The sequence below is a fragment of the Drosophila virilis genome, chromosome 2 (assembly GCF_030788295.1).
Source record: "Drosophila virilis strain 15010-1051.87 chromosome 2, Dvir_AGI_RSII-ME, whole genome shotgun sequence".
Taxonomy (NCBI): Eukaryota; Metazoa; Arthropoda; class Insecta; order Diptera; family Drosophilidae; genus Drosophila; species Drosophila virilis.
Window position 1 is genome coordinate 11,554,621 of NC_091544.1, and position 16,613 is coordinate 11,571,233.

Below are 16,613 nucleotides of genomic sequence, written 5' to 3' on the forward strand. Positions count from 1 at the left end.
GAATGGCAAATGGAAAAATCGTAAATAACATTGCAACTGCAGCAGCAACAGCAGCGAAAACTATGTGAAAAACAGTTGTAATTGTTAATAATTGTAAAAGTGCAATGCATTTCGTGACGTCGCATGGAAAATTAAAAGCGTGCTCGTGTTATTTCTAAACATACATAGTGCATATGTATATATAGATGTAGGCATGGTTGAGGCGACAAAATTTGGCAATCTGGAGGCCTACACATATCTGCTTGTGACGCTAAATTTAACGCTTGCGTTAATTGTAATGTTTTTCAATTGTCTGTGCTGCAAGAAAAGAATACCAAAGTAAGTAAATGGAGTCTGCGGCTATGCCCATAACCAGGCTGCTGGCCAGCCACATATTGGTCACTGCGCGAGTGAAAGTTACGTCCCAGTTCCAGTTGGATGCGCTCGCGCCAAAAACATTAATTCACCAATTATATCTACATATGTTTTTTTTTTTTTTTTTTTTTTTTTTATATTTTGTTTATTAAGAAATCTGGTATCCTGTTACTCTATGTTAGCAACTTTTATCAGAGTGACATAATAACTTAGCTTAGCGATGATTGTGGTTTTACAATTAGTTATACAATTAGGTTAACAGATTACAGAAACATATTTTGGTGTAATTAACGAAGCTTGTCACCTATACATAACGATCGATTAGGTCGGTTGGGTAGGTCCTCTTCAGTCGCCTTCTTCTTCGCCTCCTTAGCAGGCTCCTCGCCAGGATGTTTGGATGGTTGTGGAGCTTTGTTGAGTAGCTCGCTGCTTGCCTGTTGACTACGTCGCCCACCATTGGAACCTTGAGGTCCTTGGCGATGTCGCGTGTGCGAATATACCATTCGGCTCCAGTTATTTTGCGCAGGGTTTTGGCCTGAATGATGCGAATTTTGTTCAGGTGTGTTTTTGCAGCTATACCGTAAACTTGAAGCCCGTAACGCCACACTGGGGCAAGGATTACCTTGTAGATTAGGACCTTGTTTCGGAGCGAGAGTTTGTTTTTGGAGTTGAGGAGCCAGCTCATTCGCCTTATCTTAGATTTGATGTTGCTCGTTACTGCAGAGACGTGCTTACTAAATGTAAGTCGTCTGTCGAGAGTGACACCTAGGTACTTGTGTTGACGATATTGCTCTAGAAGCTCACCATGAAGAAAAAGTCCGGGGCATGAGTCCTTGCGTAGAGTGTGGGTAACCGTGGCGCACTTTCCAGGGTTCACTGCGATGTTCCATCTACAAGCCCAGTTTTCAAATCGCTTGAGGTATTCCTGCAAGAGGTCAGTTGCCACGTACACACATTTGTTTTTTGCAAGGATTGCCGTGTCGTCAGCAAACGTGGCCACCAGAAGGTCCTGCCGATCATTCCGTCTGCTTGCATTTGCTGTGGGCATGTCATGTGTAAACAGGCTATATAGCGTGGGACCCAAGACGCTGCCTTGTGGAACGCCCGCTTTTATGCGTTTGGTTTGAGAGGCTACTCCATCCTGCACCACTTGAAAGGTTCTCTCAGTTAGGAAGCTCGCAATGGTGCTAAATAGCTGCGGATTCAATTTGTCCTTTATCTTGGAGAGGAGTCCTGCGTGCCACACCCGGTCGAAGGCTTCTTGGATGTCGAGGTATGCTGCCACCACATACTCTTTCCTGTGAAAGCCGTCCAAAATATAATTTGTGACCCGATGTAGTTGCTCAGGGGTACCGTGTTTGAGTCGAAACCCAAACTGGAACTTCGGGATCAAGCGTTTTATTTCCGGGGTATCCAGGACCCTTCTGAGGATGCACCTTTCCAGAATCTTACCAAAGGCAGGCAGGAGGCTGATGGGGCGATAGGATCCCAGTTGATTAGGGGGCTTTCCGCTCTTGTGCAACATGATTATATGTGCCTTCTTCCAAGCCACTGGAAAGTAACCTAGCCGAAGAGCTGCATTAAAAATGGCGACGAGAAAAAGCACCGCCTTGTATGGCAGTAGCTTGATTGTCTGGTTGTCCAACCGATCTTCCCCAGGGGCTTTGCTGCTTTTTAATCTCTTCATCTCCTGCTCTACTTCTTGGAAGGTGATTGGCGATACAGGGAGTGACATTTGGAGTGGCGCCTCCAGGATTTGCGCGACTCGCTGTATCCTTCCATGCGATGCGGTCTCAAACGGCTTGAAGCGCTCCTCCAAGTTGCAGGCAAAGGCTTCGGCTCTGTCCATTGGTGATCTGGCCCAGGTGTCATCGGGAAGTCGAACGGGGAACTTTGGCGCAGCTTGCCGCTTGTATCGACTGCTAAGTTTCCACAGCGCGAATTTGGAGCTCTCGTCTGCCGTTGCTTCCTCCAGCATGGTGTCTGTGGCATTTCTTTTCGAGATAATCAGCTCCTTCCTGACCCTGTTAGCAATACGACGATAGATCCTGTCAATCGTGGGGTCCTGGGTACGGACATACTCCCTCCTCAGTCGCTTTTTTAGGGCGAGAAGACCTTCCAATATGGGGGAAAACGTCCTTGGCCGCTGGCTTGTAGGGGCTGAGTAGATATGTGCGGGCGCAGCGTTGGCGGCTGCGGCATGTACTTGGTCCAACAGGGTTTGTACTGCAGCGTCGACGTCCTCAACTGACAGAATCTGCGTGTTTAGGTTGATCAAGCTATTTAGTTCGGCCTTAAATCGTTGGATGTTCGACCCAGGGAGGACAAGCCTGCGCTTTTTTGGGATCCTTTGTGCAGCCGTGTTGATCGTTGTGAGGAGTGGCAGATGGTCGGAAGATAGATCATACTCTTCGCGAACCGATAGTACGCTGTTGGGGATGCCCTTGAATATAAAAAAGTCGATACAGGAAGGCGTACTTTGCCGGTTGTACGGAAAGTGGGTAGGTCTACCGGTGGCCAGTACCTGGGCTGAGCAGGGAGTGAGCGCCTCATGGAGCGCAGTGCCTCTGCTGTCAGCTCTGTAGTTTCCCCACAGTCTGTGCTTAGCGTTGAAGTCGCCTCCAACGATGAATTTGGGGCCAAGCTGGCCAAACAGGGAATCAAATTCCGCTCGGTTCCAGGGGATGTTTGGTGGTAGGTATGCTGCCGCAACGAGGATTTCGCCCAAGGGAGTCTCCACCATGATAGCAGCCAGCTGTGTGTCGCTGGAGGTCACTGTGTGTAGATGGTAGTGTGCTAAATCCTGCTTTGCCAGCACTACAGCACCACCTCTGGCTCGTCCTGTAGGGTGATCCGCACGGTAGCAGACGTACCCCTCCATTGTTAGGTACAAGTTTGTGTGCAGATGTGTTTCTGAGATGAGCATGATGTCTACATCATGCTTTTTCAGAAAAAGCTTGAGCTCGTTAGCATTTTGGAGGATGCCACGAGCGTTCCACGATCCGAGACGTAACTGGGTAGCCATTATTTGCGGCTTTTTGGGAATCTAAGCTGCGGGGAACCTTGCGCATCCTTTAGCTCTTTAATGCTAACCAGAATGGTTGCAACTGCGGCATTCAGTGCTGCAATGGACTGCTGGAGGTTTTGAAGGATGCCTCCAAGGGAAGCGTCTTGCTCCTGAGGTCCTTGCAGTGGTTGTTGGAGCTGCATTGGATTGACGGTGGGCTGAAGAGTGCGCGCTGGGGGTTGGCGGACTTGTACATGATGGCCTGGCCGTAGCGCATCAGCATACGACAGGCCCTGTTGCACAATTCGGGAAGGTACGAACTGCTGAGTGGTTCTTCGTGTATTTTGAGGATGGCTATATCGTGTAGGAGGGGAGACATTGATGGCCGGCTGCCTGGCATTTAGTCTCACCTGATAGCTTTTGCATCCTTTATAGGAAGCAGCATGGTTTCCCTCGCAGTTGGAGCATCGCAGGTCTGCCACTGTTTTGGCCTGGCACTGCTCGGAGTTTGTCCAATGGGACTGACCGCACCTACCACACTTGGGCTGTTTGAGACAGTAGTTTTTGGTGTGGTCGAACTCGAAGCAGCGGAAACACTGCCTTATACTATTGTTCTTCCTCGGAAGCTCAATAGTGACCCGTTGGCGGCCAACCTTGTTGAGCCGCAGCGCTTCCCTGTTGTTAAGAGACTGCTTGAGATCGACAAACCAGAAGTTGCGACTTGGAAAGTCGTTGGTGGAGTCTGCATCACTTGTTGGCTGTCTGGCGCCCGGGTTGTAAAGGTTCGTCACAATATGGCCGTGCGATGTAAAGGCAGCTTCAATCTGGCTTCTGGGAGTGGAAGCGGCCAGATTTTTAACCACAACGCGGTATGGTCTGTCTTCCTTTAGGCAGAAGTGGGTAAATTGCACTCTCACTTCAGTGAGCTTGCGGACAATTGCTCTGTGGGTGTCGGCATCTTTGGCGTAAATTCTTAGATAGCCAGAGGGAGAGACCTTGAATTCATAGGCGTCTGCGCCCACTGCCTGATCTATGGTTCGCTCCATTGCGACAATATCGCTGACTCCAGGGACTGTTATCGGCCTGGGTTTGGAGATCTTTTTCGCTGATTGTTGTTGGTCTGTGACTGGAGGCGCTTCGTCGGCAGTGTCCATCTCGCCGTCATCGATTACAGAGGCGTCTTCCTGAGGCTCAAGGGAGGCATATCTGTTGCTAATTGCCGAAGCGGTACTGGGAGTTGCGGGCTTAGCTCCAGCGCGGCTGGTGTTGCGGTTATTTAGTTGCTTCCCTTTTTTTACGCCTTCGGATAATAATGTAGTCCCACGCCGTTTTTTTGCGGAAACCGTTTGCCAATCTACCAGTGGCTCTTCGAAGGCTAGCGTAGCACCTGCGTTCTTTATGGGAGGCAGAGGGGGGTTTGTGACACAAGAACCAGCTGCCTGGGTGCCATAAGGGGTGGACTGCAAGGTCGGATTGGCGGCTTTGGGGCGGGTCCCGATGGGCTCTAAAGCGGCGCGGCTTGTGCCTGTTGAGGCAGATGTCCTGCAGCCGCTGCTGGATGACGCTGTGGTTGTGGTGGTTGTTGCTGTCGTTGTGCTGACAGTGCCGTGCTGTTGCGGTTGCCAAGTCGAGCATTGCTGGGTACCGGCTGACAGCGAGGTGGAGGCGCCGTTCCGGTTTGCACTACTGGCGAGCACGTTGTTGTAATATTGGTAAAAATCTTCCAGTGGCCTGCTTCCGTCGAGGCGATCGACATTAGCGGCTATATTTGTAGGGGATATTATTGAGCTGTTCGGCAGCGGGTAGATTGGCGAATGAATTTCTTCGTTGTTTTGGGGTCGGTTGTTTGTAGCCATTGTTCTTTACTTTGTTATAATTTTTTCCCCACAGGGAGAAAAAAGAATAAAAAATAAAAACAAAACAAGTTTTTTACACTTAATTACAAAAATAACCCGTATTTTTGTAACAAGTGATTGATCACAAATTGTGACTTTAGTGTCAGCACTGTCACTGCAGTGACTGTTTTGCCAGCACTATCAGTGCAGCTGCAAGCTGAAAGCTCTCTCGCGAAAGCTTTGCTGCACTCGCGCACACACACACGCACTTGAGTTGCGATCAGCTGAGCGCAGCTTAAGTTTTGCAAGAACTTGTTCTCACGCACTGCACGCGGTAATTTTTTTTTGTTAAAATATTGTTAATTTGTATAACACTCCGGCTGCCAGAGGCAGCAGTTGCGTATAGTTTGCCCACTATAAGCGGGATTTGTATGGATTGCCCTGGGGCGGGCTTTATACAGTGTCAATGTCACTTTCTTGGTTTATGCCTGCTGCCAGCGGTGCACTAACGCGCACACACACACGAGACTGCAATTTTCACGTCCGATCTCCAGAGAAACACAAACGTAAGTGATATCTACATATGTGCATATGCATTTTACGCAGAAATGATTTGCTCGGCCTGGAGGGCATGGTGAAGCTAAAGAACCCCGACGAGGTTATTGTGGTCAGCAGCAACAATTCGAATGCGAATACGAATGCGGCAACAAATAGCAACAGCCTGGTGCACAACAGTGAGTCACAAGCAGAGCTGAATGCGTCTACGGTCTCAAATGCTGACTCAGAAAAGAGGTGGGTTGCCTGCTGTTCGCTATTCCCATGCAAATCATATTCAATTGCAATTCATTAATTGCTCCATCCCCCCGTACGATAGATCTAGCACAGCGGCGCATCGCAGCTTGCCGGACATACCCGTTGCGGAGAACAACGACAATGGCTCCGAATTGTATGAGACTGTTGCCGACAAGCAGCTGGCCAATGCGCATAATCAAAGTCGTACGTATATACACTAGGGGCAAGACAATAATATGCTAATCCCTACCATTATCTTGCCCCCCAGCAGCTCAGCCCAGTTTGAAAAAGCAAACCAGCGTATCGCAACATAGCTCCATCAGCCAGGCGGATGATGTTAGCTCGCCGTATTCGCGTGTTAAGGGCTTGCCGCATGATTATGCCAAGGTGCGTGGCACCGAGCATCCGTATGCGCAACTTAATGCACCGTCCACCTCCACCTCTGCTGTAGCAGCAACAAATGCAAGCAATTCCAGCAGCAAAGCTGCATGTTCACAACATGGCACCGACTCACTGCAGCGTGGCTCACAGCTCAGTGGCGAGTCGGCACAGCACCTGAACGATGAATCGACTTCGCAGGTAGAAATACCGGCTGCATCGGCTATTGCGGGCATGATATCGGCCAGTCAGGATCTGCCCTATATGACGCCGCCCATTGCAAATCAACATTTTAGTGGCGACTCACAAGACTCTTCTAGTAAGTGGTCATACTCTGCTCTCTAAGAACTGTTTTTCGTAATTGTAATTGTAATTGTAATTGTAATTGTTATCTACAGAGGGATATACGAGCATTAGCGTGCGTGAGCCGCTGGCTAATATTCTGGCACAGCAACCGCCGAGCAAACAGACGGCCAGAAAAACTACGCTGACGCGTGATGTCAATGACTCGCACTATGCAACCGTCTCAGACGATTCGGGTAAGTCTCAAAGCCATGATGCTGATTAAAAATATGTTGATTAATTATTTTGCTCACTTATGTAGATGAAACATATGCGGCTATTGAGGATCCCAACAATCGTCACATACCAAATGCCACCGATATTTATACAAGCGGTTCAGAGACCTATGCACAAATCCAGCCAATGCAGGCTAATCCCATTGTAGTGGCAGTTGAGATTAACAACAGCAGCAGCTTGTCGGCAGCGAGTGCAGCGACAGGCAGTAGCGGGCAGCTGCCGCCGCTTAATCACACTACGGGCAGCGGATCGACGCACCGAGTGAGCAGCAGCAGCATGGAGTATGCTGGGCCCGTGCCGCATCATGTGGATAATTTGCGCGCACAAATGCACTCGCGGCAAGCATCTTCTTCGTCGTCTGTGTGCAATTTAGGTTCGCCCAAACCGGAGAAGAGGCAGGCAAATTCTCCGTTGCCTCCTACGCCCAAAGCGAGTCTCAGTCAGTCGCAAGGGCAACATCACCTTCATTCAGCAGCAAGCAGCAGCAATCTTACATCTGGGCGCAGCTCTGTTATCTCTGTAATTGAAGCCGGCGGTGAGGGCAACAACGATGCCAATGATGCTAGCAATGCATCCCCACAGCGCAAGCACAGCAAGAGTCTAAGCCCATCCAAAGATGTTGAGGGCAGCAGAAACATCGAGGGAATGTACGCCAAGGTGAGTATTGGCTTATTGTACTGCCGACATCACAATTATAACCTCGCCGCTTTCCGATTGCAGGTGATGAAGAAGCACAAGTTCTCCTCACACCAGCCGGAGGTACTTGGTGTCAGTCCCTTGGATAGTGCAGCAGCGGCGCTTCTAATGGATCCACTGAAGCTGACGACATCTGGGTCTGACAAGAGTCGTGTGCGCAGCAACAGTTACACTGCCAAAGATCATGGATACGAGACGATACCGGCGGATGGGCAGAAACTGACGCAAAATCAGCTGCCGCACGAGAATCGCAAGTCGGATTGTTATGCCAACATTCTGCAAAAGGAGCGGCAGCTGGAAGCAGGTAAATAAGTTCAAGCAGTCTCTTATTTTCCAGTAGAGATGAACGATATTTGTGCAGATCAAAGGTGAAACAAAAACAGGGAGAAATCAATGTAATTTATAGAGCTTAAACGCAATTCATTGTGCTTAAAGCTCGAAACCCAACAAGTCAAAAGCAAATTAAAAGCTGTGAAGCTTGAAGAAGGTTGCGTTGTTTTGACTATGTATCAAGCTATTTTTCAAATTAATGATAGTTTCAAGCAAGTTAAATTTTATTTACTTAGAGCAATGAACTTTACTTGATACTCGAATCTAGAAAACAAAAAAAGCTGCAAACTTGTAGCTGGAAAACTTTAAGCGAACTGAACTGTATTAAGAAAATATGAATTGTAGCTTTCTCAAACGCGTGCTGGAACATTTTCAAAAGTGTTTATTAAAGTCATGGTACAAAGCTCAGTTCAGTTAAAGTTAAAGCTTAGAGCTCGACTATAAATATAAGCTATATGTCTTTAAACTCATAGATTATGGCTAGAAGCTTTAAGCTGGCTAATTTGCGTTGACTTATCGCAATAAATTGAACATCAGGTTTATAGGTCGACTTTAAGATTTGTAACTCTTGCACAATATCGTTTATCTCAACCTTTTAGTTCCCAGCTACTCTGTCTAACCACCTAATATGCCCAATTAATCTCCTCTTGTTTCTCTCCTTGTGTCTTGTTTATTTATTTTTTATACTTTAACCCACGCCTTGGGTATCCACAATTTAGTTGTTTTGCCAAAATGAGAAATTTGCGCGTTTCGACAGTTTCGTCAGTTTTTGTTGGAAACTGACAGTGGTTAGTATATCAAATGGATGACGCTTTTTAGCTTGGCATGCATCTTAAGACTTTAACCTCTACTCCAGAATTTTAATGCATTTTACTAATAGCCGCCTTTGTTGTACCGGTTATAACAGCTGTCAGTCAAACGCATCACAACAATATCAGCAGCAGCAGCGTTCAGGTCAAACCTGTTGCGCCCAGCACCAGCACAAAGCACTACGAGACTATTAACTGCCCACCGTGTCAGCCCTCGAACAGCAACGATCCTGGCTATGAGCAGCTGCAGACGGCGCCCAACGATGATGATGCCAAGAAGTCCGACTATGATCCCAACTATGAGGTGTTGAAGAGTCGCGCCCATTCGGACGATGGCTATGCCAAGGTGCTGGAAAAGAAGCGTCCGCCCGGCGATGTTGTGGATAGTAGTGGTGGCTACAGCACAATACCTGGCGCCGATGCGAATCATAATTATGCCAGCATACTCGAGACTAAGGCGCATCTGGCACCGGCTGCAAGCGAAACGGATCACTATGCGCGTATAGCTGAGAATGTGGCGCTCACTTCGCCCCTTACGCCCAACTCATCCTCCATGGCGAACAGCTTGTCCATGATTACAGTGACCACCAGCACCAGCATGGTGAGCAGCATGAGCTCACATCAGACGCCTAGTTCCTCACAGTATGAATCACTTACGGGCACGGGCAGTGAAACGGATCCCAACTACGAGTCGGTGTGCTATTTAAATGCCACAACAATGACACAAACAACAACATCTACTAACAACAGCAGCAACAACAGCAACAGCAATAGCAGCAGCAGCAGTAACAACACGGATAATGGCTACGAGCGTCTGGAGTCGGATAACAATACGCAGGCGAGCAGCCCGCTGAGCACGCCCAGTGAACAGCAGCTGGTAGTGGATGATTACTTTCAGGTGTAGCTGTAACAACAGTAGCTGCAAACAGTAGTGAGCTGGATCTCGTTGAACTATATTTACAAAACGCCCACAAAAACGCACACGCACACCCTAGCATTTTCGTTTGCCTAGCAATTGCTTTTATTATTATTACTTTTTTTTACTCAACGCACATATCACATTGGATGCACAGCAGCAAAGTTTTTGATTAGAGTCCATGGAACCCAAGAATAAAGCTAGATGTGTTGCATGCATTGTATGCTGCTTCATATCGGTTCGCACTTTAGCCCTAGCCTAGCACTTAGTTATATAAATAACAAGAACTTCATGTACAAAGTATTTGTATGTTAAACTCGATAATTATTTCCACGCGGCAGATAAGCCTATATGCTTACATATATATAGATAGCTATATACTATGAGTAAATCTAAATACCAGTGCGTCCTAATTTAGTTAAATTTAATGCAAGAACAAAGGCGATACGTTTTCAATTGATTAGAATACCGCGTTGATAAGCAGAAAGATATTTAAAACAAACAAAAAACAAAGTAAGCAAATCAAGGGAAGATTACTATATTATAGATTGTATATTTTTATATGTTAGCATTTTTTGCTGCTTTTTTACTTTATTGATGTCGCCTGGACATACATACGGACATATGTATACCCATTCAATACGATTACACACACACACACATACGATAACTGGCTGACAAGCCCATGTTAGTAAAAAACAAAAACAAATTTCAAGTATTCAAGCCACAAATAACTAAGCTAAAAGTTGAATAAATTATTGATGACTGTCAATTGTTTTGATTTCTTGCAATCTAGTTTATTTTTCGTAAAGCCTTTTCACCCGTTATTCACCATTTGAAGTGAATTTAAAAAAAAAGAGGATTGCAAATAAATTTGAAGTGAAATGAATGAACATTAAATTTCAATTCGAAAAACTTTGCAAACATAATTTTAACTTTCTGGCTTCCACCCAAGATTTACCTGTGTGAGCCGAATGGAAAATTGCTGCAATACGGATAATGATAAAGGATGAATGATAAGTTTAAGGAAAATTAAACTTTCTTCCAACAAGCGAGATAACATTTATCTTAAACAGACAAAGCAGCTTTCCATTAATTTTGCAGCTTTTTGTGTGGAATTGTTGAAAACCCAGTTCCTAGATCTAACAGTGTGTTGATAACCAATGAAAAACTGTTGTATATACTATATAGATTTAATAATTTATTTATTTACGTTTTACAGCAGCACGAGGGGCACAATCCAAACTACACGTGCAACTACACGAGACTGTGTTTACATAGATACAAGTAACATTACGAGCATAAATTGCAATTGCAACCACATCGAGCACAAAAGGTATGCATATATGTATTTTTATATGTATATATATATATGTGTATATGGGAGATTATTTGATTTAGCTAAATGCCGGATGCAGTCAGTTGTTACCGGCAGCATGAGCGGCAGCAGCATCTAATGCTGTGCCCGCCGTGTCCGTTGCTCGTGTGCTGTTCGCCATGCGAGATCGCCACACATAGTAGATGAACGCACAGAGCACAAACTGTAGGAATATGTATTGATAATCAAAGATCAAGCTACACCTATGAAATGTAAAGGATGAAACGCGCCCGACAAGCGCCGAAACAGCCGCTTCCACGTTTCATTCATTGTTTCCATCGGCCGGCTGTGCCATAGCCGCCACGCCTGCTGCGGCTACGGCTACTGCTGCTGCAGGCTGTTGTTGCTGCTGCGGCTGCATCATTAGCATTGCCTGTGGGGCCGCTGGCAATATTTGCTGTTGCACCTGGGCTAGGAATGCAGCTGATGAAGCCGACGTGGGAGGCGGCAACGACGGGGGCTGGCTGACAACTGGCGGTTGCTGTTGCTGGCCGGGATCTCGGTTCAGCAGCGCAATATTGCTGGCCTTCATGCGGGCTATAGAGGTGGCCAGGCCGCCTCCCATAGCCGATAGACACGGTGACATACAAGGTGTTGAGCATGATGAATTGCTGATTTCACACTGGTCAAGTAGGCGGAGAAGCTCGTTAGTGTCGGGTCCGCCAGAGGTTTTCTGCTGCGGCTCATCCTTTGCGTGCAGCGCCAGTGCTGTTGTTAGATCCCACATTTGTATGGCTCCATTGCAGTGACCGGTGAGTATGAAGCGTGAGCCCATCCGCGACGATACCTCGCACTCGTGCACACAGAATGCCGATATGGTTGAGCCATCCACGGAGCGTATCACACAGACACGATCACCGTTGGAAGCCTGTCGCACATACAACTGATTTGTCTCGGGCACCACTTTCTGCACAAAGATCATGTCATCGTAGTCGCCATAGGGTCCAAAATCATTGCCAGCCGCATAGCTGTAGTTGCTATCTGTGGCCTCCAGTGAGACAATCTTGAAGGAAGCCTCCGGCGTGGATCCCGGCTGTGTCGAGAGCATGCCACGAAAGCGTGTCAGGCTCCAGGTGCGCACATGATGATACTCGCTGCAAACGGATACCAAATACCGCTCCGATAGCATGACCTGTCATAGAAGATGGTTGTTAAGTACATTTTTTTTTTTAAAGAATCAAAAAAGTCTTGCCTTGGTAATGGGACTTTGATGTACAAAGAATGTCTCGAAAAGATGTGGCCCATGACCGGCCGTTTCCGGATGCTGTACAATTATGCGCACGGCTCCGGATTTGGTGCCATAGGCAATCTCTATCCAGTTGCCGCTTATGCTCGACGTCTTCGGAGTTAAATAAACGGATATTGCTGTAATGGGATCCATATTGGCGTCCTTATACAGCTCGGTTACCAGCAAATCGTTGTCCTTCATACGCAACGGAAACTTTTGCATATCTAGGAGCAAAAGGGTTATTAAAGAGAGTCTATCTTGGCTTGTGCGACATACCTATGTAGTAAATGGAGCCATTGTTGCAGCCCAGCAGCAGAAAGGAGCCCGCCGAGTCGAAGGAAAGCACCGGCACCAGATCCTGTATTTGCCAGTGCTGTGTCATGGCATGCCAGACGCCAATTTTACCAGACGAGGACAACGCCACCAGCTGGCTGCCAATGAAGAACAAATACTCCACGCGCACATTGAGATTGAAGGTGCCAATATCTGATTTGTTGCCGCCCTCCTGTATGCTCCACAAACGTATCTGGCTGCCATACGATATGGCTATCATTTTACTTGGCATCGGCTCGGCGGTGGATGTGTTCACCTTCGAGTTGATGGCAATGCGCTCGATGGCAGCATCGATGTGTGGCGATGTGAACACTTGCTGCCAGCCATTCGAGTCCTTCACGCGATAGCAGGTGACAAAGTGCGCATAGGCAACGGCAATCCAGTTCTGATGCGCCTTGATGATCTGCACGCGCAGCGGTGGCGTCCAATTCGAGCTCTGTGTGGGACTGAACACCAGACCCACTTCGTTGCGTATCACTTTGTTCAGATCAGCCGAGGAGTTGCGCGAGTGTCGCATAAAATCGAGCGAAGCGTTGCGCGAATGTCCACCAACTGGATTCCAGGCAGCTGGAGGCGCAACAGGTGCCGCATTGGAGCTCGAAGCGCTATTTGAGCCACGGCCACTGCGCAAATCCCAGGACGAATTGCGCGAATGCGTAGAGGAGTGACGCGACGAGGCTGATGATGTCTCCGGCACGCGCACCATGGAACCAGGTCGTGCAGCAGCAGCACCATTGCCAGATGACGTAGGCAAACCAGCATACGATTCCATGGGACTGTTTGCAGCTTCCATTGTGGCCTGCAGCGCATCATTGGGCGGCATGGCTGGTGCTGTTAGAAAGCCATAGAAGAGCACATCGCCGCACGAGGAGTGATTGAGATCCTCGCACAGAGCCAGACGCTTGGTCAGCGGCGTGATGCCATAATACTCCGCCTCATGGCGCAATGCGCGTATTTCACAATTCTTGATATCAATGTCTTTCGTCCGCAAGTAGTTTAAAATGATGGAGAAAAGCGTCGGATCGCGATCAATAAAGATGGCATTGTGCTCATCTCGCAGACTCGAGATGCGACCACTCAGCAGGGCCGTAAAGAATGTGTCCGGTATCCATGTAAGTGTTTGCCGTGACGTCGAGAAGCTGCAAGCACATCAAGGGGGAGGTAGGGGGTGTGTGTAGTCTATATTGTGTTGGTTTTTTTTTTTTTGCATGCGTCATCAAAGTTAATGCTAGATTTGCTCCACTCACCGTTGACCGCCCACATTGAGATTAACCAAATCGCTGCTGGCACTGTGCATAAAGTAGGACATGCCAACTATTCCACAGCCGCAGTGGCAGCGTCAACCCAATTCCGTAGTCTATTTGTGTGGCTTCGATTTGTTGCCGCGGTGGGGCCGCCGTCGTTGCTGACCCGCTGACGACTGCAACTGCAGTGACAACGACGACAACGCAGCGTCTGGCTTTGTGTGGCAACTGTTGTGCGCTGCGCTGCGCTGCTCTCGGCACTTAATATTCGTTTTAAATGTGGCGATCACTTTATTTTTGGAATTGCGTTTTCTTTATTTGCTTCAGCTGCACTGCGCTACACACAATTTTTACATATACTATTTTACGCATATATGCATATGTTTGTAAATGCGTGTAGTGAGTGTTTTTGTTGACGTTGTTGCTTATCGCTGTGAATGGCATACGACATTATTTTGCGCATCTGGCAGCACGGCATGCCGCTGTAACTGTAACTGAGCTGGCATTTCAAAGCACCCAGCGGGAAGGTTGTACCTGAATTTAACTGAAGGTTAGGTTTAGCAACAGTATAAAACATAGAAATATTTACTTTACAATACATTTCAAGGAGGGTATTGATGTAATGAATAACATTTATCGATTCCCTGTCAGCTGAAAAGCAAAAGTAATTAATCACAGAGCAACAAAATTCCGCAAAGTTAGGTCAGCACTCACCTGCTGGGTTCACGTCGAGAAGAACTCAACTCCTCAAATTTTTGTTTGGCAAGTACTTTTAAAGGAAACTTGGGAGCTAATGCTAAGGGTGGTCACGAGAAGTGCTAATTCAGCAGCTTTTTATAGTGATTGTGTGTGTGTTGAAATCGTAGGGCATTAGGGCAAGCAATGGAACAGAGCGCATAAACCGCAGTTGCCGTGCCCGAAAGGAGTGGAGCTCCATCTGCGTGGATACCTCACACATGTGGAGAGAATAAACCGACAAATGATAACGACACTCGAGCAAACAACAATAAAGGAATCGAGTAAATGAAAGAAATAATGGTGGCAGAATGTGTAACAAGTAACACAAGCGCACGCACACACACGCAGTCATATCCTGCCTGCGCGGTGCTCACCCCGTGCCCTACCACCCCACTCATACAACTCATCTGTTTGCCGATGGGTGGGTGGGGGTGGGGGTAGCGAAGCCCCAACAGCTAACCAAATGCGAACAAATGTTTGGCTGTGCGTGTGCGTTTGTGTGTGTGTGTGTATGTGTCTGTGCGCCCAGCATATTAAAGTGAGCCAATTTTGGCGCGTGTTTTGCGCTAATTTCGTTTCGGTTTCTGGGATTTGGACGAGCTCGTCTTGAACATAAATAATATATATGTATGTATATGCACCTGACGAAGTAAAAACGTGGCAATGAAAGTATATTGCCATATAACGAAAATATTCGAATATAAATATTATAAAAACAAGGTGGCATCGTTATTTCGAGCTTGCGTGCATCGCAGAAGTTGTGTTAGATTACAGCTCGACACCCTCTCGTTCTATTCTTTCTGGATAACCGTATTTAACAGCCATATTGTTAATCGTGTACTATGAGGCACATTAACAGGGCAGAGTTGCCAATATGAGGGGAAAAGAGACGGAAACAACATATGGCAACATCTTTAAATTTGTAACAGGTAAAGCTCAATCTAAGTTTGAAGTCTTTTTAAACGAAAGCCCATCAAATAAAATGATATGGTTTATCATGACTTGGTTTATCTTAGTAGAAAAGATTAAAACAATCCATGCATGATATGCTCATACTGAAAACAGAGTATCTGCTAGTCGATCTCACAAGCCAATTGCAACTTGACTTGTCATAACAATTTTCAACTAAGTAAATGCAGTCAATTTTAATATGCACACAAATGTGCATATATTTATTACCTTACCCATATGAAGATATATCTGCGTGAGCCACAAATGCCACCTTTATGAGCTGGGTGTTAATTGTTAATCCTTGTTGACACCGTTTTTTTTTTTGTTGTCCTTCTTTTTTGTTGGCTGGAACTGTGCTGGCGCCAGGCTTAATTTCTTAAATGGCGAACGCTCTTATCTGGCCTCTTGTGCGTTTTGTAATTAATTGGCCGTACATATATTTTACTGCTGCTGCCAGAAGCGTTGTCATAGGCCGCTCAGCACGTGCTGCCGCCGTTGTGGAGCAGCCTAATGATTAATTACAATTTAATTTGTCTGCCATTTTGTTGGGCTTCCACAACAGCAGCCGCCGCCTATGCACAGTGGGCCACAGCTGTGCGAACGAGCAGAGCTTTGTGTAATGCGCGCATTGTGTGTAGTTTTTCAAGGGTCTGGCAGCACTGTGCAGCAGCAGCATTTCCGCTTCAGGTTCGAGCAAATTAATTGTTTTTGCATTTGATGCTGCTTTGCTTTTGCCATTGTTTGCATAGCCAGCCAAAATATGCTAATTATTTGTGCGAGACTTTTTGGCTTATAAAGCCGCGCAATGAATCGGCAACAATTTTAGTATTTTTAACTGCAAATGCTTTAAACTTAAAGGTAAAGAAGAAGTTGCCTTTCAGTTATGACCTTAAAATGCCTGTTCATTTATCGTCCTTTGCAACAAAACTGGATGAGAAATGAGCTGTACTTTGTGTTTGGTCTAACATGAAATTAACTCATTCTTTGCGGCCAACAATAACAACAGGCGTTAGGCCTACACACCCATACATACATGCATAAAAAC

At 46.7% G+C, this 16,613-nt stretch overlaps 2 protein-coding genes across 3 annotated transcripts; one reads left to right on the forward strand and one right to left on the reverse strand.

The window, feature by feature from the left end:
* Positions 1-5,764: 5,764 nt before the first annotated feature.
* LOC116651819 (serine-rich adhesin for platelets-like) lies at positions 5,765-10,468 on the forward strand. Of its 2 annotated transcripts, none has more exons than XM_032438891.2 (7): positions 5,765-5,988; positions 6,071-6,192; positions 6,260-6,685; positions 6,765-6,905; positions 6,971-7,602; positions 7,666-7,945; positions 8,879-10,468. In XM_032438891.2, the coding sequence occupies exons 1-7, from the start codon at positions 5,780-5,782 to the stop codon at positions 9,682-9,684; spliced, it is 2,616 nt and encodes an 871-aa protein (XP_032294782.2). In that variant the 5' UTR covers positions 5,765-5,779; the 3' UTR covers positions 9,685-10,468. The 2 variants fall into 2 exon arrangements, with proteins under 2 accessions (XP_032294782.2, XP_032294781.2); XM_032438890.2 differs by having other exon boundaries at positions 5,784-5,988; positions 6,257-6,685.
* Positions 10,469-10,877: 409 nt separating this feature from the next.
* Positions 10,878-14,279, reverse strand: LOC6630829 (BTB/POZ domain-containing protein KCTD3-like). Its single transcript, XM_002054079.4, has 4 exons — positions 13,883-14,279; positions 12,579-13,774; positions 12,267-12,526; positions 10,878-12,206 (listed from the first exon to the last, which is right to left on the reverse strand). The coding sequence occupies exons 1-4, from the start codon at positions 13,942-13,944 to the stop codon at positions 11,337-11,339; spliced, it is 2,388 nt and encodes a 795-aa protein (XP_002054115.1). The 5' UTR covers positions 13,945-14,279; the 3' UTR covers positions 10,878-11,336.
* Between the last annotated feature and the right edge of the window lie 2,334 nt (positions 14,280-16,613).

Coding starts and splice junctions, on each gene's coding strand:
- LOC6630829 (XM_002054079.4), bottom strand. CDS start 13,944: ATGTCCTACTTTATGCACAGTGCCAGCAGCGATTTGGTTAATCTCAAT. Junction 13,775..13,882: donor CTCAATGTGGGCGGTCAACG/GTGAGTGGAGCA, acceptor ATGTGCTTGCAG/CTTCTCGACGTCACGGCAAA. Junction 12,207..12,266: donor ATCAAAGTCCCATTACCAAG/GCAAGACTTTTT, acceptor CTTCTATGACAG/GTCATGCTATCGGAGCGGTA.
- LOC116651819 (XM_032438891.2), top strand. CDS start 5,780: ATGTGCATATGCATTTTACGCAGAAATGATTTGCTCGGCCTGGAGGGC. Junction 5,989..6,070: donor AATGCTGACTCAGAAAAGAG/GTGGGTTGCCTG, acceptor CCCGTACGATAG/ATCTAGCACAGCGGCGCATC. Junction 7,946..8,878: donor GGAGCGGCAGCTGGAAGCAG/GTAAATAAGTTC, acceptor CGGTTATAACAG/CTGTCAGTCAAACGCATCAC.